We start from the raw sequence: 12,397 nt of genomic DNA, 5'->3' as shown, positions 1-12,397 counted from the left end.
TTTTCTTTTAAAAAAAATGAACGGGGCATGCAGGAGATTCTGTCTGTGGCCATTACAATTTCTGGACATTCATAAACCATAACATTAAAAATGTCAGGCAGCAATGCCCCAAACAGCACATAATGGAAAGGAAAAAGGTGCAAGATGGAATTGTCCTTGGGCCCTCCAACCCACCCTTAAGTTGTATATATTCACAGTTTAACAAATAATCACTTCAGTGACAGGGACTGCCACTTGTGGCTGAAATGATTGGCTTGTTTGGCACCCCCTCAAAATAAGCTGCCAATGCGCAGTGGACATTGGTGGCAATGATCCCATACACAAACTGGCTTTACATTTTAGGTAAGATCAGATGTATTAATCGTCATCCCCATCAGTGTGTGCATCCTCCTCTTCTTCACACAATATTTGTTTGTCACTGCAGGAATCCACCATTACAGATGCTTTTGTATTTTGTTTTACTTAATTGCTGGTAAAGGTCTTCCTCATTGAATTTGTAACTCATTTTAATGAACATCATTTTGGGGAAAGTAACCTCCTACGCCGGTCACTGACAAGGTTCCTGGCTGCGCTGAAAACTCTTTCAGAGTACACACTGGAGGGTGGGCAACTTAAGTACAGCAAAGCCAGTTTGTGTAAGGGACTCCAAATTGCCTCTTTTTCCTGCCAGTAGTAAAACAGACTGAGTGACATGCCTATTTGGATGCTTTCCCTAAAATAATCATCCACCATTCTCTGAATGTGACCGTATCAGTCAAAGTCGTGGTAGACATGTCACTCATTGTAGGCAGTTCTTTCAGACCGAACCAGATGTCATTAGGTTTTACTGACTGATCTGCATTGCCACCAGCAGTGGGTCTCTTAGGAAAATTTTTTTTTTCCTGGCAGCTGCAAAAACTGAAAGAGGAGATGCTGCCGTGTCACGTGCCACTTGCGCTGACCATTTTTTCACCAACAGCTCTTTGCATCTTTTCAGATTCATGTCCATTGGAAAGAAATACACAAGGTATGACTTAAACCTAGGATCAAGTATGGTAACCAAAATAAAGTGATTTAATTTCAAGAGATTGACAACCTTTGGATCCTATCAAAGTGAATGAAGGGCTTGATCTACAAGTACAACATACTTAGCAAACATACTTAGCAAAATCACTCTGTTTCAGCTCCTTCTTCAGTTTTTCCAGCTGCTTTTGCAAAAGTGTGATTAGGGGAATGACCTGACTCAAGCTGGCAGTGTCTGAACTAACTTCACATGTGGCAAGTTGAAAGGGTTTGAGTACTTTGCATAACACAGAAATTATTCTCCACTGCGCTTGACTAAGGTGCATTCCAGCTTCTTTCTCTATGTCATAGGCTGTAGTGTAGCCTTGGATGGCCTTTTTCTGATCCTCCTTCTGCTGAAGCATATAGCGGGTAGAATTCCACCTAGTTACTACCTTTTGCATCAGCTGATGGCAGGGCAAATTCAACAGTTCTTGCTGGTTCTGCAATCTTTGACACGCAGTTGCTGAATGTCAAAAATGTCCTGAAATCTTTCGGGCCACCAAGAGCATCTCATGCACACCCCTGCCATTTTTTAAAAAATGTTGCACCAACAAATTAATTGTGTGAGCAAAACATGGGATGTTTAAAAACGATAGATAGCCCAAGCGCCAGTAATGGTGTGCTGTTAACCCCCCTCCTTGTGTAGATTGCAGCACGCCCACAGGAAGTTTTTGACACACTTCCAGCAACAATAAAGAAATACACAAAAAAAGTAGGTGGCGTCTAAGAACACATATCAGGGAATGTATTTATAAACCACCTTTATTAAAGGCTCAAATATCAGTATATGTAAACTTTCAAAAATATCAATAAAACTCCCGGGAGTATAAGAAAATTCATGTCTTCAAATGAAGCACAAAATTACAATTAAATTTCATTGCTACATGAAAAAACTTTTTTCAGTTATTCAGAACATTGCTGCTAACTGAGTCATTTTCACTTGGCTCATTGAAGCACCAGAGCTCAGATGTTCAATCCATCAATTTGAGAATAATAGAGATATTTTATTGTGATTGTTTGTCTTTTAATTGTAATTTTGTGCTTCATTTGAAGACATTTTATTCATTTAAATACATACTGTGTGTATAGAATTTTCTTATACTCCCAGGAGTTTTATTGATATTTTTGACAGTTTACATATACTGATATTTGAGCCTTTAATAAAAGTGGTTTATAAATACACTGATATGTGTTCTTAGATGCCGCCTACTTTTTTTGGGTATTTCAAAACATGGTATGTGTTTCAATTCGCCCACATGTAATGCTCACACAATATTGCTGGCATTGTCAGAAATCACACATCCCGAGGAGATTCCAAATGGGGTAAGCCATTTTACCATGATTTCCCTGAGTTTTTCTAAGAGGTTCACAGAGTAGCCTGCCTCTGAATTAGCTGGCATTTGTTAAATGCTGCTGCTGTTTAAACTGTTGGAGGCAATACACCTACCCAGTGGGCTGTCACAGTCATGTAATCTTTAGTTTGCCAGTACCACTTGTCCACATATCTGTGGTTAAATGGACAGTGGGCACAACGGCATTTCAGAGGACATTAATAAGGTATTTTTTAATGGCCTTGTACAGATTGGGAATTGCTATTCTAGAGAAGTGGAATATAGAAGGGACATGGTAATGGGGGACACAGGACCTCCATTAACTGTCTTAAACCCACTTCATTAATGGCAGATACTGGACGCACATCTAATTCCAGCATAGTTGTTATGGCATGAGTAATCTGCTGTGCAAATGGGTGTCTGCTGTCATACTTGCTCCCAAATGCAAAGGATTGTTTAATAGTCAATTATTTGGTTGAACTAGTCTTCTTCCTGGTCCCCTTCTGGTATGAAGGTCCACTCAAAGCAACAGCAGCAGCAGGCATAGCACTCAAGGATCCTTCTGAGGAATAATGGATAGGAGAGGAGTCAGGGCCTCATTCAGAGGCAGTCGGAGGATGCAAGCGGTCGCTCAGAAAGTGGGCGGCCACTTGTGTCCTGACCGCTCCCGCCTCTGTTGTGGTCGTTAGGCTGTGGGTTAACACACACAGCTCTAACGACCGCTCGGGTGATGGTCGTGATGGTCAGAGACCATCGCGACCATCGGGGCATACGACGAGACCCTAGGGTAGGGTCTCACTTGTCGTAAGCCCCGGAGAGCTTCTGGCTCTGTCAGAGCTGGAAGCTCTTCACTGACATCACTAGTGATGTCAGTGGAGCCTCCCCCAAACGGCAGGTGTTCCCATGGGAACGCCTCCATTTGGGCTGCCACCCCCCCGGCCCGCCTTCCAAATGGGGCGAGCTGTCAATCAACATCGACATCTCGCCCCCTTTGGAAAGAGACCCGCTACGACCGGCACTGTTGGTCGTAGTGGGTCTCACGCATGCGCACGAGGGAGCCAGCTCCCTCGTGCGCATGCGCACTGGCAAAACATCGAGGCGGCCGTGTGGTCATAGACCGTACGGCCGCCTCTGAATAAGGTCCTCAGTCCTTGTGAAATTGGATGTAGGACTACTTCCTATCATGAATGAGGATGTTGAAGATGATGCAGGTATTGGTGGTGGAGATTGCAGGTGCTTGGATCCAGAAAGAAGGGAGCAGCTAGATGACACTGGACTGATTGTTGTTCATTTTTTTCCCCAAAGTTTCAGAAAATGAAATACTGTACCCTTCCCAATTTGATGAATGCATTGCAAGTGACATAACCGAGAGGAGGTTCCTAGATGGTTAAGGTCCTGACCTCTACTCATTGTTACATGGCAATGGTTACAAATATCTTAGCAAAGATTGTCTGGATTTGGGTGGAAATAATTCCACACAATGGAAGTGGATTTTTTGGTCCTTTGCCCAGGCATGGCAACAATGAGATTTTTCCCTCCATGGGCAACAACTGTTGCCTGATTTAAATTTTTTTTAACACAAACATCCTCGCCATCAACATCCTCATCCTACGTAAATATCCTCCTCATCCTCCTCGTGCTATTCCACAGAAGCATCCTCAATTTCTACATCTGCATGTTGACTTGTGCTGCTCATCCACACAAATGGTGGAATGAGGAGCCTCTTTAAGTACAGTATTAGAAAGGTCAGGCTCACACATGGCAACTGCGGACACACTTGGACTTTCCTCTGGGATTTGTGATTTTTTTTGGAGCACATAGTTGGTTCCGGTGTCTTACTCGTCTTAACAATTTTTTTGTACCTCTCCTACAAGCAGAAGGGCTTAAATCATCACTAGAACCACCAGTCATAAATAAAGTCCAAGACCTTATCCTTTCCTTGCCACTTCGTGTAGTGAATGGCATATTGCCAATTTTTTGTTTCTCCAAAGCTAAGTTAGTTTAAGATATTTTTTCCCTTAACATGGTAAAACTAGATTTTTTTACATGGCTTGACATAAGCCCTGGTGCATCGGCCTTCATAGATGACATTACATCATCATCATGACTGCTGCTGGCAGCTACAAGACTGGTAGTGGATCCTGCTCTCCTGTCATGTGACTGTCCTCCATATTCACTGCAGTCTTACAGCAGTATTACCAAGCAATTAAAGCGCAGCTAAGTTGCAGCTAACGTACACAACCACACACAGAGAAATAAAATTCCCACTGGGGGTGAAGAGCACCCCTGAAAGAGGCAGCAGCCCCTTGATAAATAACACAGGCAGCACCCTTCTGCACCTACATTGCTGATAAGTGTGGTTAATGCGCACACACACACAAAATTGTTGTTGTTTTTTTCACACTGGGGGTGAAGAGCACCCCTGAAAGAGGCAGCAGCCCCTTGATAAATGACACAGGCAGCACCCCTGTGCACCTACATGGCTGATAAGTGTGGCTAATGCACACACACACACAAAACAAAATTGTTTTTATTTTTTCATACTGTGGGTGAAGAGCACCTCTGAAAGAGGCAGCAGCTGCTTGATAAATGACACAGGCAGCACCCCTGTGCACCTTCGTTGCTGATAAGTGTGGCTAACGTGCACACACTGAAATAAAATACATTCTTTTTTTCACACTGGGGAGGAAGCACCCCTGATCGAGGCAGCAGCCTCTTGATAAATGATACAGGCAGCACCCCTGTGCACCTACGTTTCTGATAAGTGTGGCTAATGCGCGCGCACACACACACAGAAAAAAATAATAATTTCACACTGGAGGTGAAGAGCACCCCTGATGGACATAGCACCCCCTTGACAACACAGCTGCACAGCCAGCCCCTGTGGACAACAGCCAGCCCCTATGGACAGGATAACAGCCAGCCAGCCCCTATATGAACAACAGCCAGCTAGCCCCTATGGACAGCAGCCAGCCCCTATGGAGTGGACAAGACAACAGCCAGCCAGCCCCTATATGGACAACAGCCAGTCCCACCCCCTATGGACATTAAGCAGCCAGTCCCTGAATGACAATAGTAGCCAGCCCCAGTATGCACAGCGTCAGCAACAGCACAGCACAGCAAAATCACATTCTCAGCCCCCTCCCTCTTCACTCTCCACAGCCAGAATGAAAATGGCGGCACTCATGGGACCTTTTATACAATCCATAACCCGCGAGAATCAGACAACGGGATGATGAAGTTTTGCCTCATTTTGAGATCTGAGTCAGGCGTGACAAACCGAGCCGACTTGAATCTGCCTTGTATCTCCTAAGTTCGGGTGTGTTCGGATCTCTTAAATCCGAACCCGCTCATCTCTAGAAAATACACCTGTGCATTGAGCTACTTTGGCCCCACATAGTGGTGGAGTCTTCTCTGCACCTGAAGAAGGTGTAAGTAATCAGTGAGAACATCAACACACATTTCGCATCACTGCTTTCTCATAACAAGCCTACTCACTCTGGGACTTTTGAAGCATGGTTGGCCAATCATGGTTGGGGCAGGTATGTGTGCCTCCTTCCCATCTATGTTATCATTATTAACTTCTAGGAACAATGTGCTGTAGGTATGTTGTAGTTTGTTCATCAGTTGTTAATTATGGCATATTATTTTAAATTTACATATTCCTTTTTCATGTATACTGACGTGGGTATAATCACAGTTTACATATTTATGTAAATATTAGTTAATTCATAGAAGAAATTATATGTAAGATAATCAAGTAATTACTTTGTCCCTAATCGAAATAACAACTTCTCTCTGTTTATCTTTCATCTTTGATTATCTTTTCATCTATTGCTGCACCCATATACCTTTGTTTTTTATATTGCTGTAAATTTTTGACAAAATATTTTCTCTGTTGTTTCATTTTATCTCATACATTGTAAGCCAGTTCCATTAATAATATTTTTTACAGTAATATAGGGGGAGATGTATCAAAGTAACCAATCAGCTTCTAACTGTCAATTTTCAAACACAGCCTATAAAATAGCAGATGCTGATTGGTCTGTAATTTATCTCCTTTCACTGTATCTCTCTCCAAGGCTTGACACATCCCATAGTTGTGTTTCTCTTAAATATGAATTATTAATGAGAACTTTGTTTCCCTTTTGAATATAATAGAACAATGAAAAGAAAAACGTTTTCTTTTTTATTTGGACTACAATGGATTAAGAAGGAAGCTAAAAAAAAAATCAAATTTTGTATTTAATGATGTGGTAAATGAAGGTTTGGCTAGTCTTTTAATTAAATAAAGTAACATTTATTTTAAATTGTGCAGCACGTGTCTTTTTTTTTTTACTGTTCGAAATCTTGATAATTACCATGCCAACCACCATGGTGAAATTAATAATGGAGTGAATGGGACTACAACACCAGGTTTCCACATAAAAATAGGCCATGATCAGGAAAGCATAATGATAACCAACCACCAGCTGACCATGTGTTTGGGCAAAACTCAAAAGAATTATTATTGTATTTCTACTTTCCTCACAAAATGATGACTTTTTTCTACTTTTATTTATTTAGTTAAACATTGGGGCTGATAGTTCAGCTGTGTACATGCCCACACCACACAGCACTGGTCATAGAACCTCCACTTCTCCCAAAAGGCTCTTGATCGTTTTCAACTTGGTAGTCTCTGATATGGGGGGAACATACATATATTTGCAGCCCCATAGAGTCTATTGATTCATGTACGTAGTAGGCAGCATAGCACTGAACAGCCAAGAAGTCTGGTTACCATGTTACAGAAATCAAGATATTTGTAACGTTTATTTACAAAGCACCATAACTTTGTTTTCTGGGGTAGGTTGTCTCTACAGCGCATCAAATGCTGAGAAGAACATTCCTAGCACTTTATGTTCCCCAAGTAGGAATAACCAGTTTGTTCCTAGGTGGGAATCTGTCTTACTGTGCTTAATGGAGTTCCATCCTCTGTATAACTGCACTTAGGTGCAGCTCCCTGCCTTTGTGATCACAGAACTCCATTGTCTAGTTATTTATTACCAGTTATTTATATAGCGCACACATACACACTAGGGTTAATTTGTGTTGGGAGCCAATTAACCTACCAGTATCTTTTTGGAGTGTGAGAGGAAACCGGAGTACCTGGAGGAAACCCACGCAAGCACATGGAGACTATACAAATGCCGCACAGGTAGGGCCATGGGGGGAATCGAACCCATGACCTCAGTGCTATGAGGCAATAATGCTAACCATTACACCATCTGTGCTGCTCTATCTTCTGTTATCCTTATATTTCACAGTAAGATGTGCATTTGTTTGTAAAGCACGTATGACAACTGCATAGGCATGGGCATGTTGGCAGTATCACTACTGGAAAGCGTTTTAGGTGTATTGTGTGCTGTATTAGCAAGTTGACGAATAGCTTCTGTCCAACTGCGATTGTTAGTTTAAATTCTTAACTGTGATTATTTTATGTAATTTTATTAAACTGTATTTTCGTTGTAATTTCGATGATACATTTTATTAATGTGAAAGTGACAATAAATTTGATTGATTGCTTGGTTGATTTTGTATGTATGCAACAATATATAGCATTAAACTATATTTGTGCCATTCTGTCTTTAGAGGTTTGAGATCTTCACCACCCCTGTTATTGGTACTATTTATCTTTAACTGGCTGTGATTATGGGGGAGATTTATCAAAGCTTGGAGACGATAAAGTAAAGAGAAATAAATTATTAACTAATCAGCTTCTATCATTTTACAGGATGTGAGTTTGAAAAATGACAAATAGGAGCTGATTAGTTGATACTTTATTTCTCCCCAACTTATCTCTCCCCACCTTATCTCTCTACAAGCTTAATTTGATAAATCTCCCCCACTGACTCAAATCTCCCTTGATTCATGACCTTGGTTGAACTTTGCCTACCTAGAATTCAGCTTGTGTTTGCACACTGTATGAAAAGCTGCCCTTGCAGTTTATGCCAAAGTCTTCACTGAACACAACACATAAAGTTTCCAAATCGTCTTTCTAGCTTTTTTTATATGGTTCATACATGGTCTCATAAATAAATAGCCCCCCACTCCCCTCCCCCTGTAAAAATCCTCCACTGCTCCACCATCCCCAGGGAGCTCCGACTCCTAGTGCCATTTTCCCCACACACAGATGTACTGTAGGATCACTCTGCCTTGATAGTGCAGTACTGGCACAGCAGGGAGCAGGAGACTCTCCCTGTGTAGACTGGCTCTGCATAAATCTTCCAATTATTGGAAGCTCTGTCTGCTAATATTACACAGGGCTGGCCGTTCCAGGGGGAGGACACGCCTCCCCCTGGGACTGCCAGTACAGAATGTGATTAGCAGTCATGCGGCCATTATGTGCTTCTTGGACTTCAGATTATGCAGCACTAGAAGCTGCTTTACTGCAGCTGCGCATACGTGGTTTTTTTCTAATTTTCTCCCCATTTAGATTTTCTGTGCATGCACAATAAATGATTATTGAGTCCGGGTTTGTGCTGATCTCAGCTTCAGTCCCCCTATCTGACAGTTGTAGGAACCACCACTAAAATAAACCTCTAAAAAAGTTTTTTTTTAAAGTTTTATTTATTCAGTTGATATGAAGTTCCTCGGTTACAGCTGTTATTCTGTTTTACATTGACCACAACAAAATTTAAGCAGGGCGCTAATTGAAAGATGACAATGAAAATAATAATTAAATAATAATTAATAAAAAATAGCAGCACCCACCTGTAGGTTGGTGTAAACCTACTAAATACCAACTATCCGAAGATAGTTGTAAAAAAGAACTATTATACTAAGTGATATTGCGCTAATGTTGATTAGGATCAAAATCTATAATTATAATAATTTGACAAGTCAGAAATAAATATCAAGACGCCAATAATATAATCAAATAATAATTTATAAAAGACACAATCTCAATAACACTATAAAATATATATAATCATGCATACAATGTATATCAAATCGGCCTCAAATCCACCATTTGAAAAACATTGGTACTTTTACATAGCCCAACACTCAAAACCCTTATCTACTATCATTCGATTTGAAATCGACCTCAAAATCGGACTTCAAATCGAACTTCAAATCCCCAATACAATAGACCTGCTTCATGGTTTTGATTTGAGCATGAGCAGGTCGGATTGACACAGATACATGCAGACATCAGTGAGATGCCTACATGTATCTGGCTGGAAAAGGTAATTAAATAGTTAAAGTTAGAAAAAAATTGGCGTGAGGTTCCCCCCCCCCAAATCAGAACCAGCCCCGGACTGCTGAAACCCAGTTCTGGTTGACTAAGTACAGGGAAGACCTCACGTTTTTTGTTTTTTTTTACTTTTAACTCTTTACAACACTTTTTCCAGTCCGATACATGCAGGCATCTCACTGGTGTGTGCATGTATCTGTGTGAGAACGAGCTGTTCATGCTGAAAGTGAAAGCATGATGCAGTTCTAATGTGTCGGGGATTTGCAGTTCGTTTCGAAGGGTGATTTGTCGTTCGATTTGGACATGAACATGCCAATCGAACAGCAAATCACTGTTCAAAACCGACTCAAATCGAATTTGTTTTGCAAATCGTAAAAAAAATCGAATAATAGTAAATGCAGTGAAAACACGGTTTTCACTGCATTCGATTTGAGTCGATTTGAGAAGAGGTAAATCACTCCTCAAATCGACCTGCAAATCAACCTTTAGTAAATTTACCCCTTTGTCTTTTATAAATTATTATTTGATTATATTATTGGCGTCTTGGTATTTATTTCTGACATGTCAAGTTATTATAATTATACAGTATATTTTGATCCTAATCAACATTAGTGCAACATCACTTAGTATAATAGTTCTGTTTTACATTGACCCATATTACCTTATTTAGAAATGTCTCTGCACTTAGGTCAGTGAATTCTTTCGAGCTTAGCACATAATAATAATATTTGGCATTATGCTTTTAAGAACTCAATACAAGGATCTCCACATGGAGCAATCCCTATAGTTTTATTTACAGATCCAGCTACATGAATCGCTATTAATAGCATCTCCCAATATGAAGAGGACAATCAGATCATACCTCACTAATTCCACCCACTCCTTAGTGTTACTATGTTATTGCATTGTGGTTGGATGCTGGTGGTGTTATTGTTATGTGTGAGAATATTGATGATCCTCATTAGTCTGCCTTAAATGTGCTTCATGTGTACAGAGTATAGGCATACATTGAGCGCTTCATACATGTTAGAAATAGAGAACACTTACACCTCCCATACTTCCTGAGACATCGAGCACTAATGTCAGTATTCTTTCTGAGTACCGCATCAGAGTGAAGGTTGGATCAGGGATACTGAATGCAGGTCTTGGAGGAGTGGAAGTTATATCGTCAGAGTTCATGATGACATCCCATGTGCTTCTGTAAGTACATTTGTCATTTTGCAGATTTGGAGCCTCAATGTTGTGGTTACTTGCATCACAGAATTCAGTTACCTAAATATGTAGATATAACATTAAGTAAAAACACATATCAAATGCAAAACCAACATACAATTACATTCCAATGTAATTCAATTATTAAGTAAGCAAAGAAAATGCAGTACAGGTAATAAGTTAATATGTTGGTTGGTTACATTAGCGATACAGTAAGAACACATCCATCTGCTGGATCCAAACTTACACCTGGAAAAAATATGTTAAAGGCACAGTCTGATTTGACTTATAGATGTGAGAGTCCTTAATCTAGCTCAACTGTAAAATACAGAGTAACAACAGAGCAGGTCAGCAGGTGTATGTAGCATGCAAGAGCATTCAGTGTTTGCCCTACATGAAAAATCTATATTTTAATTTTGGATCCCTTGTAGCGCTGTATGGTTTGCAGGGCTGTAAACTCTGCACACAGAAAATTTGCACCTACCTGTAACTGTAAATCAGTCCCACTGTTATGAAAAGATTACATATTATTCACTAAAAAGGCCCACTATAAGTAGTGCAATTTTTTTTTCTTTTAAAAGTCAGGAAAAAACATATACTGGGGACATTATGTATAGTGAGTCAGATGAGATATGAATGCATCTTCTACTTTTTTTGCTGAAAATGTATCTACATAAGTCGCAATGCGATGCGACTAGGAAGCACCAGGAGACTGGTGCTCAAATGCGTAACATTGGCATTGCATCCATCTCTGTATCAAGCCCACAGTCTAGGGCTAGTGGTGTTTTTTAATCCAATGCTGCTCACCAAAATTGCAACAACCTACTGGTAGCACTTTGTGCAAATTTTATCAATATTTGTTATACAATTATTTTTTTATTCAACATTATAACATCAGACAACTTGATAATGATCACTGTTGACACCACCACATGAAGATATGCTTAAAGTTTATGTTCAACTTTAAATCTAACATTATGCAGCAGACACATTAAGTGTCCAATTAGATGTGAAAACGTTAAGTTTTTGCATGTGCGATCTTTTCGCACTTCGTCCAAATTTTCCACTTTCCGCGTCTAATGCCTGCGCAGGTTTTCACGCAATCCTATTGCAAAACAAGTGAAAAGGCATTCACCCGAATATGTCTCATTGTGTTATATGTGAAAAGTGCAGGTGAAAATGGGAAATCTGCCTGTACCCCCAAAGAAGTCAAACTAAGATAGGTTAATAGTGTAGAAGTGTATTAGTGGCCATAATCAAAGAAATTTGGGATCTTAAATTGTGTCCAATGGCTGTTATATGTGTTTTTCTCTACAGTGAAAAAAATATAGAAAGCAAACATTTTTGGGAGATACAAATGCTGTAGTTAAATTGTAGGTACATATAAATGGGTATAAATATGTTTTTTTTTTTCAATTTTTTTTTAAAAATACACCTGGTGCCACCTGCAATGTTTAAAACATATAACCCAATAAAAAAAACAGACCCACTACTTTAAACTAGGGATGTGCAGGCTCGGATAGGTTCGAGTTTGCACGCCGAGTTCGGATTTTTCCCTCCAAAAAAACGGAAC

The 12,397-nt window shown here is 40.1% G+C and overlaps 1 protein-coding gene across 1 annotated transcript in view; it reads right to left on the bottom strand.

Annotated features, from left to right (window-relative positions):
- The window catches only part of LOC148540811 (calcium-activated chloride channel regulator 4A-like), a 149,213-nt gene that overhangs the window by 78,768 nt on the left and 58,048 nt on the right, over nucleotides 1-12,397 (bottom strand). The window contains exons 5-6 of the mRNA XM_088481970.1: nucleotides 11,309-11,330; nucleotides 10,660-10,884 (exon numbers count right to left, since the gene is read on the bottom strand). Of these exons, the coding sequence (XP_088338096.1) occupies nucleotides 10,660-10,884; nucleotides 11,309-11,330 (247 nt within the window). The remainder of the gene's footprint in view (nucleotides 1-10,659; nucleotides 10,885-11,308; nucleotides 11,331-12,397) is intronic.

The sequence above is a fragment of the Taudactylus pleione genome, unplaced genomic scaffold, assembly GCF_031769625.1.
Source record: "Taudactylus pleione unplaced genomic scaffold, aTauple2 ptg000017l, whole genome shotgun sequence".
Taxonomy (NCBI): Eukaryota; Metazoa; Chordata; class Amphibia; order Anura; family Myobatrachidae; genus Taudactylus; species Taudactylus pleione.
This window is presented reverse-complemented; position numbering and strand designations above follow the sequence as displayed.